The sequence below is a fragment of the Pinus tabuliformis genome, chromosome 7 (genome assembly GCF_031772625.1).
Source record: "Pinus tabuliformis cultivar Carrire ecotype Pingquan chromosome 7, CPIR1, whole genome shotgun sequence".
Taxonomy (NCBI): Eukaryota; Viridiplantae; Streptophyta; class Pinopsida; order Pinales; family Pinaceae; genus Pinus; species Pinus tabuliformis.
The window spans coordinates 260,293,038-260,311,502 of record NC_142293.1 but is presented as its reverse complement, the minus strand read 5'-3'; the positions used below and the strand labels follow the sequence as shown (position 1 = coordinate 260,311,502).

The 18,465-nt window shown below is 39.6% G+C and overlaps 1 protein-coding gene across 2 annotated transcripts in view; it reads left to right on the top strand.

Moving 5' to 3' along the window:
- The window catches only part of LOC149246834 (uncharacterized), a 173,803-nt gene that overhangs the window by 121,705 nt on the left and 33,633 nt on the right, over positions 1-18,465 (top strand). For both annotated transcript variants that reach the window (XM_089458036.1, XM_089458037.1), the window contains exons 8-9: positions 14,388-14,444; positions 14,573-14,649. In XM_089458036.1, the coding sequence (XP_089314162.1) occupies positions 14,388-14,444; positions 14,573-14,649 (134 nt within the window). The remainder of the gene's footprint in view (positions 1-14,387; positions 14,445-14,572; positions 14,650-18,465) is intronic.

Genomic DNA, 18,465 nt, shown 5'->3' with positions numbered 1-18,465 from the left:
GATTTCTTTACATTTTGCACATCCGCCTTCATGCGTTGCCATTCTGTCTTCCCTATCAGGAGAGCTTCCTGTAGCAATGCCACTTGTTCTTCTAAAATTTTATTGCTTTCTGCTAACGCCTTGTTCTCAGCCGTTATTATATGAATTTTATGATCTCTTTCCTGCCCTTTAGCTTCTAAAACCTCCAACCTTTGTTTTGCATTTAACAATTCTTTCACATAAAGATCAGATGACCAGGTGAGAGGTGTGGATGTGGGACTATATAAGGCAAAATCATCAATGGTTTTTCCTTTGGGCTTCTTGTTGCCACGTGCTTGTGGAGGAGACTTGTTTGGGTGCTTTTTGCGAGGGAGTTTCTTCCTTGTTTGCTCCCATTTTAGACGAGCTATTCTTCGTTTTAAAATGCCCCGATATTGTTTGGCATTGACCCAAACCCACTTCCCAGCTTTGGCGAATGATGCAATTTTCACTTGTCCTAAATCATTTGTCTCCACATGTTCTGAAATTTCTGGTTCCTTTGTCATGTTTGAATGCATTTGTTGTTGCTTGCTTGCTGCTCAATACTTCATGTAGAAAAAAATTTGCAGGAGAAATTGGGCTTGAAGAAGTCTAATAATTAATTTTATAACTTCAATTTCTTCATTCATCTTAGAAGCTAAGCTTACACATTGAGTTTTGGGGGACGAGTTTCTTGTTTGAGGGGCCGAGTTTCTTATTTTTGAGATGGTGGACGAGATTTATTGATGGGGACAAGTTTGTGTTGATTTCTGGGCCAAACTTTTTCCTTCTTCCAAGTTGAGAACAGTTTCGTGCTGGCCGTGGGTTTAGCATCTCTTCACACAGGACGTGTTTAGCATTTGTATCAAGGTAGATATCTCATCTCTGCTCTAGAATGAGTGGATTCATTGGGTTGAGCTCTTTTCTGCTAGAAGGATGACATAATAACCACGAAAGTAGCCCAGTTCATATACATTGGTGGGCATCCCTCTAACGCTGAGTTTTCCTACACAATGGGACGTGTTTACTCCAGCGCAAGTTATATTTAAATACTGCATCACCAAGCCAAGTCGTTGCTGTGTTTATCAGTCTCTTTGTATGGCACATTCAGTGTGATTCTAGTGCTGGCTGAGCGGAAAATTCAAACGCTGTGGTGTTGATGTGTAATACTTGTTAATTTTAGGTATGTTCTATGCTTAGAGAAATTTATTTCAATTTTCACAGTTAGCTCCATATATTTTCCAGATTAGCAATCACTTCAACATTAAAGTAAACTGCAGATAGAACATAAACATAAATCGTAGAAGACAAGCCAAGACAAGAGGACACAAGATGTGGCGCTAGCTAAGGACAAACCCTAATGTGGGGAAACTCTTGATCAATTCTTCTTATATGTTCTTCAATAGTTCAGCAGAGAGAGAGAGATAGTATTTTTACAACAGAAGTCAACACTTTGACTTATCTAGATAAGAGCATAGATCATCTCTAAGAAGATGATAAATGAGATCAGTTGAAGACATGCTGCTTCAACTAATTCTCCAAGGTGACTCCTTCACCTTTCGTTGTGCTGCATTTCGTCATCATGCTGTGCCTCACCGCGCTACACCATGCTTCATCTCATCACGCTTCATTAATCATGACTGTACCCATCACTGTACTGCATTATGTGCCATTGCTGCACCATTTTGCCATCCTGACCTATGTGTTGGTTGCACCTTGCTAGCTTGTTGTCCCTAGCATGCTTGTTGTCCTTAGCATGCTAGCTGTAACATTGCATGCTTGGTGTATTTGCTGCTAAGTACCATACGACTGTCTCATTGTTAGTTAGCTGTCCCTTGCATGCTGCTCTCCTTTGGAGACAGATGCTCCGGCTGTTCCGGTAGTTCTGGCTGTTTCGGCTGATCCCGACAGTTCCGGTTGTTCCCGGCAGTTTCGGCAGTTCCGGCTTTTCCGACTTTTTTTGGCTTTTCCGGCTTTTCGGCTTTTCCGGCAGTTCCGGCTTTTCCAGCAATTTCGAATTTTCCTGCAGTGCTGGCTTTCTTCTCTCTGGATCAAGGCAACGTTATTCCTTAGGATCTCTCCTCCTACTAAACCCAAAGACAAGTAGAGAGAGGAAGAGATCCCAAGTGTGTTGAAATGACTTGAAGGCCACCTCTATTTATACTAATAAAACGTTGAGCACATGTGGGGTTTATTTGGTTGCTAGTTGACCTTGACGAATTGTTTTATAACGCAAATAAATTCATAACTCCATGAATACTTATCAGAATCGGATGATCTTTAGATCAATCCTACACCTCTCGATGAGAGGGATCCAAGAAAAATATTAGCTGCCATAAATAAGATGACCCACATGGAGTTTGGTCCTACTTGCCAATTTTAACAATACTACTATTAATGACCAGGTTCCTTTCATTTCTGTGCACTGTACTTTTGAATAGATGACTGTGTGAGCTTGCATTTTAGGCTGATATGCATATTTCTGTGTAATTCAAAATGGAAAAATAAATATTTACATTATTGTAGCATTCATTTTTGGGTGAAAGATAATGTGTGGATGTTATATGGTTATCTTCCTATACGTTGAGCTGTCTATATGAGCAATTATTGATACCCGTGAAATTATTTTTTTGGGTGAAACGAGAAAACACACCTATAGAAGTCCACCCACAAATTGTTTGACAAAAGCACCCAGTGAAAACCCAGACATATTCAGAAAAATTCAGTACTAGTTTGGATCAATTTTCCATTGGGAATATTTCAAAATATTCACATATGTGAGGCTTTGATCTATCCACTAGTCCCTCCATGGTTATGTTTCTATTCATTCTAGTCTAAGGCTAATGTTAGGGTGAGGGTGTTAGAATTTCAGTGATAATTGAATTCTTTAAACATGATAATTACTTGTGAGCTTGTTGTTTTCTTTATTATTATGTTTTTCTTCTTTCATCAAGCAATTACCACAAATATAAGAATATGAAGATCACAAGAGACAAGAACACAAAGATATAGGCTCTATTAGAATAATGCTATTTTAGTGTTTAATGCTCATTTATGTAGATAAGATCGTCTGTGATCTTATTAGAAGTTTCTTATTAGAAACTTGTTGTTTCTATTTTCTTAGTACAAAACTTGCTGTTTGTGTAAATACTTTTGTATTATTTATTGAGCTTCGTTGCTCATTGTAAATCAATTCAATTCATTCATTGATTATGGTATCAGAGCTTTGGTATTTCGAAATAAATTTTCATTGTTTGAAAAATTTCGTGCTTCATTTCGAAATTGCTCTCTAGGAGTCTGAATTTTTTTTAACTGGGCGTCACAATTTCTGAGCAACAATTTTTTGGTTTTATCCTTTTTTTTCAGCAATGATCTCTGTGATCTTTGGATTTGTTTATATAAGGGTTTTGATTTGAGATTTTCACAAATTCTCAGTTCCCAGATTGTATGGAAACCCTTCCACGTCGTCCTTAAATGTTCGCCAAAGACACGGGTGCTTGGTGTATTCTCAGAGGTTAAAGCTAAGGGGAGCATCCGCTCGAGGTACGCGAAGCACCTACACAGCGACATTCGAACTCTCGACCCATACATCAGATTTCACAATGACCCTTGAATGCGTGATTCAATTTGGGAAGCCGAGAGGGTTTGAGGAGGCAGAGGGGAGACGCTGCGAGCAGAGGCTGCGTGTGAGATTTCCTGGCACGAGTCGCTTAATCAGAGACCGTTGGATTCACGTGGTCGTTTTATTGTGATTTTTTTTGAAGAATTTGTGACGACAAGGGACGATCTTGTCGAATCCCTCATTCCCTCGCAATTGGACGAGTTTGATCATTAGAAAATCGAACTGCTGAATATTTGAAGGGACGTGTTTCTCATTTTGCTGAGTCGAGTTCACTGTGGTTGCAGCGCAATGCTTTGTTTTAATTAAACAGTCGGATTCTATTGCAAACCGAATCCTGCTTCAAGCCTAACGAAGGCGCGGCCTATCTCAGTCGAGGGAGCGAAGGGAATATAGGGCTCACCTGTGGCCCGTTTACCTCCATGAAGTCGTTTTGGGTAGCGGAGCAGTGCGTTAAACTCCCTGAGGCAGCGACATAGTAACGTAACCATTCCTGAGACGGTTTGAAGACAACGAGACTTACCACGAATTAGTTGTAGCCGCGAATTATTTGAGGAAGCACAGAACAATTTTTGAATCCCAACTGGTTACAAATAATTTGAGTCCGCACAGCGCAAGTCAAGGCAATGCGCATCATTTGCTAGGTTGAAGAAAGCAACTGTTGAGCAAACCGAGGAGGGTTGAGCAAACTGAGGAGGGGCCACACGTCCGGAGTCGTGGACTTTTCTGCCCTTTTTTTGTTTGGCGTGATACAATGAGCTGAACGCATGCATTTATCCTCTTTATGATGTGCGTATAAAGCAACCTTCAACCTTCTGAAGCTGAGATCCAAGCATACCTTCTGCACAGGATATCATCTGTCCATAAATATTACGATTTCTGGTTCTATTTCTATTGCACCAGCACCTATAAGATTTTGTCTGGATCAGCCGACATCTGCGTTGAAATCCATGCCGGACTTCTTTGTTGTTTTTTGTGTCTTGGAAAACATGCATATGGCCTCGCTAACCAACCTGATGCTGGAAGGCAGTCAATGCTTTAATGGCACCAATTATGACATCTGGAAACAGAGAATGTTGGCCATTTTTGAATATAGGCATCTTGACCAGCTTGTTTTGGGCAAAAGAGCTTAGTCCTGGTACATCTGGTACAAATCAAGATAAGTTTGATGATTGAAATCGAGAGGCTGTTATGCTTCTCAAACTCTCTGTGACTGATGATCAGTTACCACAGATTCCTTCCGACAAGACAACTGCCGAAATCTGGCAACATTTGAAGGAATTGCACGAGACATCCGACAAGAGCAGAGCTTTCTTTCTAAAGAATTAGTTGTTCTCCATCATGATGGACGAATGTATGTCTTTACAGGAACATCTTAACAAGATTAAAGACATTCGAGATCAGCTCGAAGCCATTGGTCGGACCATGGAGGAAGAAGATATGGTAGTCATCACTCTGAAAAGTCTACCAAAACCTTATGAGCACTTCATAGAAACACTCAACATTACCTCCACTAATGTTGATCTGAAGTTTCCGGAGTTATGCACCAACTCCTACAGCAGGATCGTTGGAAATAACAGTTTGGTAGTGGTGCTTCATTAGCCTCCTCAGAAATCGCTTTTGCTGCGAAATATTAGTCCTCTCAATCCTTTCAGCAGAAAGGTTCTTCTGATCCTGCTAAGAAGAAAAATGTGCAGTGTAATTACTGTCACAAGTTTGGCCACATGAAGAAAGATTGCCGACAGAGGATTGCTTCTGAACAGAAGAAGCAGGGAGTGTCTCATCAGAAAGCGAATGTTGCAGAACATTCCGAGCATAAGGAATTTGCCTTTTACGCCTTTATGGCTAAGAGGTCCTTAGATCATGCCCCATCTTCAGCCTGGTACATTGACTCTGGTGCATCACGTCATTTCTCTCACAGGCGTGACTAGTTTATTGATTTCTCATCTTTCAGTGATTTCGTGGTATTCGGCGGAGGTGAGGAGTACATGGTGGTTGGCAGAGGTACAGTTCAGATCTAGTCTGATGGGCGCACACTCATCTTCCTGAATGTGTACTGTGTTCCTAGTATGGAAATTAATCTGTTGTCTGTCAACTAGATTATGAGGAACTCTTCTCAGCTCGATGTGGTGTTCAGTGCGCACAAGTGCTCCATTATTGACAAGGAAACTCGTCTTACGGTTGCTGTTGGCCTAGAGGATCATGGCCTATACAGGCTTCTTGACACTGGTGATTCTCTAGAAGTGGCTCTAGCAGCTTGTGTTTCTCCCATCAGCACTCTGTGGCATCAGAGATATGGGCATCTAAACTTTCAATATCTCTCTTAGCTATCTCGGGAGGGACTTGTGTCAGGGTTACTTGATATTCAAACTCAGCAATTGGGAGTGTGCAGCGCTTGTCAAGCTGGCAAGCAACATTGGTCTTCATTCAAGGATGGAGAATCTTGGCGCGCATCTAAGGTACTCCAGTTAATTCATGCTGGCATTTGTGGTCCTATGAATACATCTTCAATTATTGGTTGCAAATATTTTTTGCTTATTGTAGATGATTTCAGTAGAAAGATGTGGGTGTACTTTCTAAAACATAAATTTGATGTATTTAGTCTCTTTCAAAAGTTTAAGTCCTTAGTTGAAAAAGAGTCTGGCTGTAATATCATAACTCCTAGGATAGATAACGCCCGGGGGGGGGGGGGATTTTGTTCTTCTGCTTTCTCCAACTTCTGTGATACCCATGGCATCAAACGCCAGTTAACTACACCCTACACTCCTCAGCAGAACAGTGTTGTCGAACGTCGCAACCGTACGGTTGTTGAAATGGCTCGTTCCATGTTACAACACAAGAGTGTTCCGAACAAATTTTGGGCTAAAGCAGTGTTTACTGCTGTCTATCTTCTTAACCGATCACCTACTCAGGCTATTAAGGGGAAGACTCCAGAAGAGGTTTGGTCTGGCCGTAAGCCTAAGATCAGTCACCTCAAAGTGTTTGGCTCGGTTGCATATGTTTGGATTCCAGCTGCTAAGCGCTCTAAGTTGGATTCCAAAAGCCAGAAACTCATGATGACAAGGTACAGTGATCACCACAAGGCCTATAGGCTGATAGATTTAGAAACTGATTCTCTTATCTTCAGTGGGGACGTAGTATTTGATGAAGACAGAGGGTTCTTTCAGTCCCCTTCTGAGCAGTGTTCTGAGGATGAGCCTCCCAGTGTTCTTCCGTTAGGTCCACCTGATGGGAGGGATGATGCAACATCAGTATTTGATGATGCACTACCTGAGTTCCCTTCAGAAAATAATCCTCCTCTCGCTGCTCCTGTTATTCCTGAGCCTCCTCCACCTACTCCAGATATTGGTTCTTCTACTCTCCGGCCAAAATGGTGGGCTAAAACTATTGGTGATCTCCGGGATAATGAGCTCTTTGAAGGTAGAACTTCTAGAAATAAGAGCAAACAACAACCTACAGTAAATTTTGCTCTTATGGCTAACCTACACAGTGTTTTTGAGCCTCAAACCTATTCAGAGGCTAAGGGTATACTTGAGTGGGAACAGGCTATGGAAGCTGAATTCCAGAGTCTTCAGAAGAATCACACTTGGACCCTTTCTAATCTTCCTGCAGGGAAGAAGCCCATTAGCTGCAAATGGGTGTATAAAGTGAAATACAAAGTTGACGGAACCCTAGACAAGTATAAGGCTTGCCTTGTTGCTCGAGGGTTCTCACAGAAGGAAGGCATAGACTATGAGGAGACCTTTGCTCCTACAGCCAAGATGAGTACCATACAGCTCGTCCTTGCCTTAGCAGCTCAGTTCAGTTGGAAAGTCCATCAGATGGATGTAAAGAGTGCTTTTCTGAATGGTGACTTACAAGAAGTCTACATGACGTAGCCTCCAGGATTCAAGGTTGCCGGTCAAGAACAGAAAGTCTGTAGATTAGTCAAAGCACTCTATGGTCTGAAACAAGCTCCTCGAGCTTGGTACATGAAAATTGATAAGTACCTAACAGATCATGGCTTTCAACGGAGTCCATCTGATGCAAACTTGTATATCAAACATACTGGTGATAATATTCTGTTTGTGGTTGTCTATGTGGATGACCTTATCATTATTGGCAGTTCAACACCTTTGATCCATGGGATCAAACAGGATTTGTGCAGCACTTTTGATATGACAGATTTGGGACTTCTTCATTACTGTTTGGGGGTTGAAGTCTGGCAGACTGAGAACAACATCTTTCTCTCTCAGTCCAAGTATGCCAGAAGTCTTGTGGATAGGTTCAAAATGCAGGATTGCAAACCTGCCACGACTCCTATGGAACCAGGGCCCAAACTTTCAGCTCAGTCATCCTCACCACTTGTGGCTGAATCTTTATTCAGGGAATTAGTGGGCAGCCTCATCTACCTTACTTCCACTAGACCTGATATTAGTTTTGTAGTGAGCTACATTTCACGCTTCATGTCAACTCCTAAGGCTGATCATTGGATAGCAGTGAAGCGTGTGCTGCGTTATGTGAGTGGAACTCCTGATTATGGACTTCTGTACACTCGGAGTTCAGATCCTACACTCAATGGTTACACAGATTCCGACTGGGCAGGTTCGGTTGATGACCGTAAATCTACTGTTGGGTATGTGTTTAGTCTGGGATCTGGTGCTGTCACATGGACTAGTAAGAAGCAGTAGGCAGTGGCTCTCTCCTCGATAGAAGTAGAGTATCGGGGAGCAATTAAGGCATCTTGTGAGGCAATCTGGCTTTGACGTATGCTTGTGGATATGCATGTTTCCCAGGCAGGTCCTACTCCCTCGTTCTGTGATAATCAGGGAGTGCTCAAACTCGCCAAGAATCCAGTCTTCCATGATCGAACAAAGCATGTGGAAATCCATTGTCACTACATTCGACAGCTTGTTGAAGACTAATCCATTCAGTTGCTGTATGTTCCCACAACGGAGCAGCCAGTAGACGTCTTCACCAAGCCCCTTGGTCCTGATAAGTTTGTAAAATTCAGAGGGTCTATAGGTGTTGTAAATAGATTGAGCATTAAGGGAGGGTATTAGAATAATGCTATTTTAGTGTTTAATGCTCATTTATGTAGATAAGATCGTCTGTGATCTTATTAGCAATTTCTTATTAGAAACTTGCTGTTTCTATTTTCTTAGTAGAAACTTGCTGTTACTGTAAATAATTTTGTATTATTTATTGAGCTTCATTGCTCATTGTAAATCAATTCAATTCATTCATTGATTAGGCTCCAAGCTAGGGAAAAATCCCCACCATGGGGGAAAACAGGTATCAATCATTTCTTTATAGAATCAAGAGAAATCCAAGTCAAATACATATGCTTCAGTAACAAGGTTCTTCCATTGCCAAGTCAGCCCTCCAACAGACAGTGAGGTCTTTCATACTTCTGTCATAAGTCTTCCCACAGATTTGCCCATAATGTCAGAGTTGCACCATAAGAAGCCCAAACTTTATCACAATATATACATCCGAATTTCGCAGAGACATGTAGCCAAAATTCTCCTTCCACAGAGAGCCGAATTGACAAAAGATTCACAGATATATTCCCACAAAAAGCTCGCTTATCCTCACATACATATACTATAGAAGTCTTACAGTTCATCACAGAAATTGGTCAAATTATCTTTGCCACAAGCATCTGAATACTTCCACAGATGATCCATGAACTTCTGCACAAATGGATGAACACGCTGGCATATATATAGTTGTTCCCATGTTTGAAAGGGTGCCTCCTAGGGCTGAGCCAACCTGTCTCCACGGAGGGCCGACCTGGCAACTTGGAGGACAAATATTATTTATAAAAAAATTAAATTTTATTCTTCTTTCAATTGTCCAAATGGGACATAATACAACCTAAATTTTTCTTTATAACAAATAAGTCATTTCTTCATGTAATTATGAAGATCAAACCTTGTTACAATCTCCAATAGAGGGGTCTATACTTAACAAGAGATACTAAAAGTGTAACACAATTTCTACTAGTCCCGACTCTTTATATTTTAGGGATATCTTCATAGTAGATGAGGCTTGGATCAACCAAGACATTACTTAATCATTGCGTATAAGACAAAACGATAATGTCAAGACTAAATGCTTCAGCTTGTAGTGTTATCTAGGTGATGCCACAAGCGTTATCTAGATGATGCCACATGTGAGATTTTTGTTGGGAAAATATTCATTAGTGAGAATGCGGGTTCTTGAAAGTTATTTCCTTCAATGGCAATGAGAGTTAGCCTTCATCTCTTGGAAAGGAAAGACAAAAACAATAATTTAGACTAGCAAAAGGACAAATTAAAAAATAACAAACAAAGGGGTAGAACCAAAATAAGTAAGCCCTAGACAATAAAGTAGAGATCAATCCTGCATAAGTGAAGAGGATAACAAGCACTAATGTAGTAGATAAACTTGGCTTTATAGATAACATATGGAGGCTAGGAAAGAAAATAAGTCTCAATGTGTATCGTAATCAAAGGAGAAGCTTTCAACCTAATTAACCACGTGAAAGCACCAATGCTCGGCATAATGATGTCTTTTGGAGAACGGTGTGGGTTGAGAGGGTTATAGTAGACCATCTTGGGGGAGCATCAAGTGCTCCTTGTTATTGCTCTCCTAATATCCAAGGTCAACAATTTCTTGTTGAAGAGAGAGATGTGGTGTAGGTATTTGCTAGTGACATTTGGGCTTATGATCTAGGGGGTGGGGTTGAAGAAGGGGTACCAAGGAGGTGTTTCCTAGTGCATTTTGCCTAAGCCTAGGAAAACAAGTGAACCCACCTTTTTAGTGTGACTTTATGTGATTATTAAAGTCATGACTTTTTAGTCACTATGAGTTCTAAAAGTACATTGTACTTTATAATAGTAAAGTTACTTTATGAGGCAAAAAGTACATTGTACAACAAGCTATTAAAGTGACTAGAGGGGGTCATTAATGAAGGGGGAGACATGAGAGGGGGTCAATGTGAGATTAGATCTCCACCCTTGATCAAGAGAAGCTGAGATCTAATCTCAGCCCTTGATCTTAGGGATAGGTCTTTTCATCCTTATGCAGACTAAAAAGGGGAAAAGGCAAAAGGAGATTCATTCTTCATGTGTAGCTTTTGGGGAAGAGGAGAGGAGGAGAGGATAAGCAAGGTGAAGGCTGAGATAGTCATTTGCAGAAGGAGAGACCAATTTGCAGTGCGGAGAAGGCAAGTACAGTCACGAATTGCAAGGCTGGAAGGGTAGCACCAAAAGCGAGGCACAGTGGCAGCTTCAGCATGATTTTCAGGGCAAGTACAGGCCCAAAAATCGATGAGTAAGGTCTGACAGCACATAGTATGAGACATAGAAGTTGGGTCTGACAGCACACATTTCGAGGCAGAGATTGCAGTCTGAAGCATGAAATTCGAGCAGAAATTTGTCTCTGGCATGAATTTCGAGGTTCTGATCTGCTGAAAAGAGGCACGCAATTTGAGGGTCTGAAGTCAAATTGACAGGCACAAATTTTGGGATCCTGAGTGCTGAACAGTGGCATGATTTGTGAGGCTGCAAAGTCTGAACAGTGGCACAATTTCTGAGGCAGAGAAGTGCTGGAAAGTGGCATGTATTTCCAGACAGCAGGACGAGTTTCGAAAAGCTGACCTGAATTCCAAGGAGGGAGATAAGTACCCTTTGTTTAATTAATGCTGTAAAATTTCCTCTGAGATAAAAGCAAATAAAAATCCTCTTCTTACTGGTTTTCCCTTCGAGGTTTTTCCAGGGTCCATTGACCAAAAATCTAGTGTGTAAATTTTTGTGCATGCTTGTGAAATTATCAGCTGAAAGTGAAAAAGTAGTGGTAGCTTCTAGTGTTTCAATTTTAATTTATATTCAAGTTTAAAACTCAGCTATGTACAATGGGGTTTGGGCATTAAACTTATTGGTAAAACAAAATAAAATGGGGTGGGGCTACAGGACCTAAAATTTCTACAGAGAGGGTGAACATGCATTAATGTAGTAGAGAAACTGGCTTTATACATCGCATATGTAGGCCAGGAAAGAAAATTAATCTCAATCTGTATCGTAATCAAAGGCGAAGCTTTCAACATTGTTTACCACATGAAAGCACCAATGCTGGGCATAATGATGTCTTTTGGAGAGTGGTGTGGGTTAAGAGGTTTACAGTAGACCATCTTGGGGGAAGATCAATGGCTCATTTTTATAGCTCTCCAAGGTCAACAATTTCTTATTGAAGAGAGAGATCTGGTGTAGGTATTTGCTAGTGAAATTTGGGCTATGATCTAGGGGGTGGGGTTTTCCCCCTAAGTTGTGCATCGAAGCTAGTATGTGTAGGTGATCTTGTTATTAGAGTACATATTTAATGGTTATATATATTATTGTAGATAGTTAAGTTAGAAAGTTATTAAAATTGGCAACTAGGGCCAAACTCCATGTGAGTCACCTTATTTATAGCAACTGATATTTTTCTTGGATTCGTCTCTTCGAGAGGTGTAGGATTGATCTAAAGATCATCCAATTCCGACATGTATTTATGGAGATATGAATTTATTTATATTATTTGACAATTTGTCAAGGTCGGCCAGCAATCAAATATCCCCCAGCTCAATCTCAACGTTGCATTTAAATAGAGGAGGCCTCAAGTCATTTGTCACACACATCACTCTTGAACTCTCCTCTCCACTTGTTTGGGTTTGTCCTTTCACAAGGAGGACGTAGTGGAAAGGGTCATCTAAGAGAGCCCTAGACGCAGTCATCTAAGGTCACCTAGCCGCAGTCATGAAGAAAGCCCTAGCCGCAGGTGAAGAGGAGACTTAGCCGCAGTTGAAGGGAGAAGCCCTAGCCACAGTCTTGAAGGAGATCTGGCTGCAGATCTAAGAAGCCCTAGCCATTCTTGAAGGAGATCTGGCCGCAGATCTAAGGAGCTCTTATCCGCAGGAAAAGAGGAGCCCTAGCCGCAGTCAAGAGGGAGCCTTAACACAAGCGTGAAGAAGCCTAAATGGACAGCGTGAAAATCCCTGTTTGCTTTAGGTGATAGCGTGGCAAATGAGGCAGTTCTAAAACGTGTGTCAAGGACTTTAGCAAGGCTCTGAATCTGCTGTCATAAGGAGAAGCTGTTCGTCCTCAACACTTAAATCAGATCTACGTAGGGCTAGGTACATATGTGGATTGGGTGCTAACATTAAGCCAAGTTCTTGTAGTCCCATACTGCTGTGTTTATAACTGTTTTGAGGAAATTTGCTACAGGAGTTGCTATGTGCTAGGCCACAGGTCATAGCACCATAGCAAGGGCTACTTAGGGCTGTCTAGATGTGCCACTGTTTCATAGCAAAAGGAGGACTTACTCTAGCATATGCAGCAGCTCTCTTAGGACTGTTTGGATATTGTGAAGGGAGTTTAGGACTACTTCAAGTGCCTTATCAGATCAGCAATTCATCACTGTCAAGGGAGTTTAGGGCTGCATATTGTGCCCTAACCAGAATTGCAGGAGCATCAAGCAAACAGCGGAATGTTGCAACAGTGTTATGTGAAGGGTCGTTAGTTTGATGATCTCCTAAAAGGATATGCTACAGCACTCTTAGTGATTGGTTGAAGACTATCATGAATATTAGTTTTGTATATTTGTACTATCTCTCTCTCTGCTGAACTATTGAAGAATATAAGAAGAATTGATCAAGGGTTTCCCACAATGGGGTTTGTCCCTGGCTGGTGCCACATCTTGTGTCCTCTTGTCTTGGCTTGTCTTCTATTGTTTATGTTTATGTTCTATCTGCATTTTACTATCATGCTAATGTGATTGCTAATCTGGACATTGATATTGGGCTAATTAACAAATTGAAGTAATCTGCTCTTAAGCATAGAACATACCAAAAATTAACAAAAGTACACTTTGGAATAAAATTATTATATTATGACTAATTTAGCTTAGACTTTATATACTAATGTAAAGGATATGTTTTTAGATTATGAAGTCAATCATTTGAATGGTTATCTCTTTCATTTTGCTTGTTTTCTACTTCTTTTACATGCATTCTCTTTTATGTCAAAATCTTCAAATTAATCTCCATTCATTGCCATTTCTTCTGCATTTCTCTATGAAGAATTGCAATAATCGATCCCAATTTCCCTCACAAAAGTTGTCAGACCAAGAAACCAGGGCTATTTCAAATTTCTCTGTAGATTTTCATGCTTGAAAGTTTGAATATTTGTTGTGTGAAGCTTGTTGCATATTAATAAAATTATCTTATCTTATCTTACAGTATGCAGAGATGCAAAAATTTACCTTAGACCAATAGTGGAAACTTGGAACAACCAATGACAAGCACATTCAAACATGAGATCTTCAATATTGAAATGCAAACTAACAAAATTGTGTATCATGCTTCAAGTTTTAAATGATAGTGATTCTGGAGATAGAAGTGCCAACATTATAGGTAAATAATTCATGTCGACTTTTAGGTATGTAAACTGGGGTTGTTCAAGTGCTGTCATTACTGGTTTATTGAATGAATTTGCATACCAGTCTTATTGTCAAATCAGGAGAAGCAATATCATTGTTCGTATTGAATCATTGAGAACAAAAGTACATGAAAAATATTGTACAATGAATAAGTATAGGAATTGATACAGATGAATTTTGGTAGGATTTCCAATTGATAGTTTGGTTTTCATTGAACTGTTTAGGTTCTTTTTGTCTGAACTAAGGAACATTAGAAACAAAGATTTATTCTGCTTTTAATAGGTATCAATAGTCATCATCAGTTTGCCGGCCTTGGTGTCTAATTGCTCAGGTGGTTGCTATGGAACATTCTTGGAGTGCTGCTGCAAATAGAGCTGCAGGAGTAAAAGTAGGTTAAAGGAAGTCTCACCTTCTGCTTATTAAAGTAATTGTAGGATTCCATTCAAAGTCAAGTTGAATATGTTTTGTGAGGGTTTCCATAACATTTATATGATTGTATATAACATGTGTGCATAGGTCCTTGATAATCCTAAGCTTCTGAAGCAAAGTTTGAAGAGGGAGAAACAGAAGCATCATAAAAATGCACAGAAATGGTGAGCTTTACGTTATCTTATTCTGCTATTGATCTGTAAAGACCAGGATTGGTTTATTTTATTAAATTAGTCAGTGGCGCTCAACCTTATTGTGCGATTTATGCCTATATTCTGAATTTAACCTTTATAGCATATTTTAACTCTTGTTTACGGGAGAGTAATTTGGTCTCATCGGGATCTCAGTATTCTAAAATCCTTATTGGCTGTGTGTTGCTTATTTAGTCTTCATTGTTCTTCAGTTGGTAAGATTTGTTGTTGAATTATCTTATATTTTGATAAACATATTTATGTTCATATGGGAGGGAATTTGTGCATTCCTAGTGAAAGGTATGCAGCCCTGTTACATTAAATGGTTCATATATACAGGTCACAACTGATTATTTATCTTTTCCATACCTGTATTGAATCATTGCTGCATCAAATTTGTTTACTAGGATTGTGTTTGCCATTTGTTGACATTTTTTCAAGGAGATGTTTGATCAAACTCCCACACAATGGGTCTTTGCACAAAGTTGTCTGAAGACTCTTGTTATATGTTATTAATGTTGAAGGTAGTCTTAAGTCCAATAAGCTGCAAGTAACAATCATTTTTCTTCAGTGTGTAATCCTAATGAAAAAAATGTTTCTTTCTAAATTTCAAATGGAAAATCCATCAATGTAATGTTCAATCTTAATGCTATATAGGCATTTTCATCCTGTTGCAGTTGTTTTCCAAACACCTTCATATGTTAAGAATTAACATGAGCAAGACAAGACAAACAAGTGGTGGAGAAGGCCTCAAGCCATTGTATTATATTGTATTGATCAAAATGTGAATCTATAATACATCAATTGTCCTTATAGATCTTCTAGATCTAGATCTTGATCACACTGACAACTCATCAGTGGATCATCTCAAAACCTCATCAAGATAAGAATTGCAAGTCATGACAATGGTACTCTTGGACTTTGTGATTGTCTAGGAACTCAAAGTCTAACATTCTCCCCCTCAATCACAAGTCTGAATAATTGTACCAATAACCTTTGTTATCTTCAATCTGAAACTGTTGAACTGAGTTTCAATGAAGATATGCCTGAAAAACCGCCAATATTTGAATGTCTAGAAGAGAACAATTACTATATGTGAAAATTTCCATTGAATGATTGTAGATTGATTGAATGCTGATTGAAATGACTGATAAGACTTTGAAACTTGGAAGTTTGATATCTGATGCCCCCCCTATCAGGTGCAAAGTGAGAAGTTTTTCAATAATTCATTCTTGGAAGGATCCAAAATGGGGCTTTGGATTCTTTAAGTGGTGGTTTTTGACAACTAGCCTTCTTCCATGGAAACTGGTGGCTTATGTTTTACCACTAACCAGATTGCTTTGAATAAAGTGATGGTCCCTGGATGAGCACTAACCAATCTTCTTTGAATAAGGTGGTGGTTTTTGGATGACCACTAACCATACCGGCTACCGCTTTGATTTGGATAAAGTGGTGGTTTTTGGATGACCACTAACCATATAGCTTTGATTTGAATAATGTGGTGGTTTGTGGTTTATAACTAACCATCTTCAATCCATTTACCTCCCCCCTTAAAGGTGTAGGAGAGATTCTTTTATCATTGTGCTCCCCCCTTTAAGTGTGGAGAGTACCATATTTGTTTTGAACTGGTTGCAAACTTTATGCTTTGTTCATTTATTCAGACAACTTTGTCTTTACCTCTGTTTTGACCAGACTGTAGGACTTATGTAATTTCCTTACTTCTTGATTCCATCTCCAAGAATTTATCCATCCATAATTAAGTGTCTTTTTAGCCTTCTTCTACTTTCGACATTTTTTGCATAGGTGATTTGTATTCCCACAATGAAGACAAGCATGGAGATCAAAACATTGACTCTCCATGTGACCATTTCTCTGACAATGTTGGTGTTGAAAATAAGGGTACCAAGGAGGTGTTTCCTAGGCATTATCCTTTTGGCCTAGGAATACACATTAATGATCCTTTTGTCTAGTGACATTATGTGTTTTATTATTGTCAATGAGCAAAGTACTTTTTATGAGATATGTACTATGTATTTTACTTTATTAAAGTCACATGTGTTATAAAAGTGACTTTATGAGAAAAATACTAACTACACTTTATATTATTAAAGTCACATGTTTTATAAAAGCGACTTTATGAGAAAAGTACAAGTACACTTTATATTATTAAAGTGACTTTTATATTTTAAAAGTGACTTTATAAGAAAAAAATGCACATGGTACAAAACATTAAAAAGTACTAGGAGGCCTATTTCTTGAGGGGGACCACATGAGGGAGGGGGTCAAGTGGGGTATTTGATCTTATCCATTGATCTCATGGGTTGAGATTTAATTTCATCCCTTAATTTCTAAGGGTTAGGGTTCTCATCTTTTTGGGAGACAAAAGAGGAAAAAGGAGAGAAACTCATTATTCTCATGTGTGCTATTGAGGAGAGAAAAGAGAGAGCAAGGAGGCAGAGATTGCAGCCAAGGAAAGAGTTCAAACTTCAAACAACTCAAGGAAGTAGACCAAATTTTTAGCAGAGATCACACACATGAATCCCAAAAATTTCTGGCAACAATTCTTTGGTAGGTTTTGCAAGTGAATCAGGTTGAGTTTGAAGGAGAACCCAGGTCGAAACTCAAGGCAGCTGTCTAGGCTGAGTTCATAGGTTAGGAGGTTGTTTTTCAAGGGTGTTTAGCAGGCCGCGAATACTGCTGACTACCTGCACAAAAAATGAGGTTGTTTCTGCACAGAATTCCGGGTCTTTCAACGTGAAGTTCGAGCCCCTAGAAGCACAACTTTCAAGGCTGTGAGAGGGCAATTTTTTTTGGGTTATAGTCTATTGTTCTAACCACAAAAATCAAGGTCTGTTGGGTGAATGTTTTGCACATAAATCAATGCATTTATTAGTAGAGTTTATGACTGTGTGGAGGCTCACATTTCAATGGATCCAAGTAGTGTCTTCTTCAAGCTAAAGCGAGATAAGTGAATTTTTCTCTGTGGTGTATAATTTTCCTCAAGGGAAATCAAATACTCCTTAAAGATTGGTTTTCCCCTTGTGGGTTTTTCTAGAGTCATTAGACCAAAAATACTGTGTAATTTTCTGAGTGTGTTTGCTTGCATTTATTTCTTGTATCAGTTGAGAAAACAACATAAGTAGAGTAGTTCTATGTTTCAAGTTAAATGCAAATTTAATTTCTATATCAGTCATATGTTGTGATGGGGTTTGGGCATTAAACCTATGCAAAAACTTGAAATTGGGAGGGCTACAAACAAGCAAAATTTTCTACATGGTATTAGAGCCCGAGGAAGTTCAAACTTGAGATTTTCGTTAGCTGATAGAGAGACTAGCAAGCAAACTTCTACCATTTCAGTGAACAATAGTCACTAAATCTCAGTTAGAAGCCCAAAGATTTGATGGTTGAGAGGGGAGGAAAATTGCCTAGTAACAAATTTGCTCCTTTGTGTTGGTTGTGAGGGTCATGGCGACGAGTTTGAGGGTGGACGACAAATTGAGTGGGGCTGATAATTTTGGCCCCTGGAAGGAGAGGATGATGCTTTTACTTGAAGAGGTTGAAGTATGGGATATTGTGGGGAGTCCTATACAACCACCTACTGCTGCTACTCAGTTGGCGGAATTCAATAAGAAGAATGTGAAGGCAAGGAGAATCATCCTTGATGCTATCAAAGACCACTTATTCCCTCATGCGACTGGGAAGAAGTTTGCCTACGAGATGTGGGAGTCCTTAGTCAGTAGTCACACTACACCAAATTTCCAATGAGAACAGGAAGATGTTGTTGAGGCA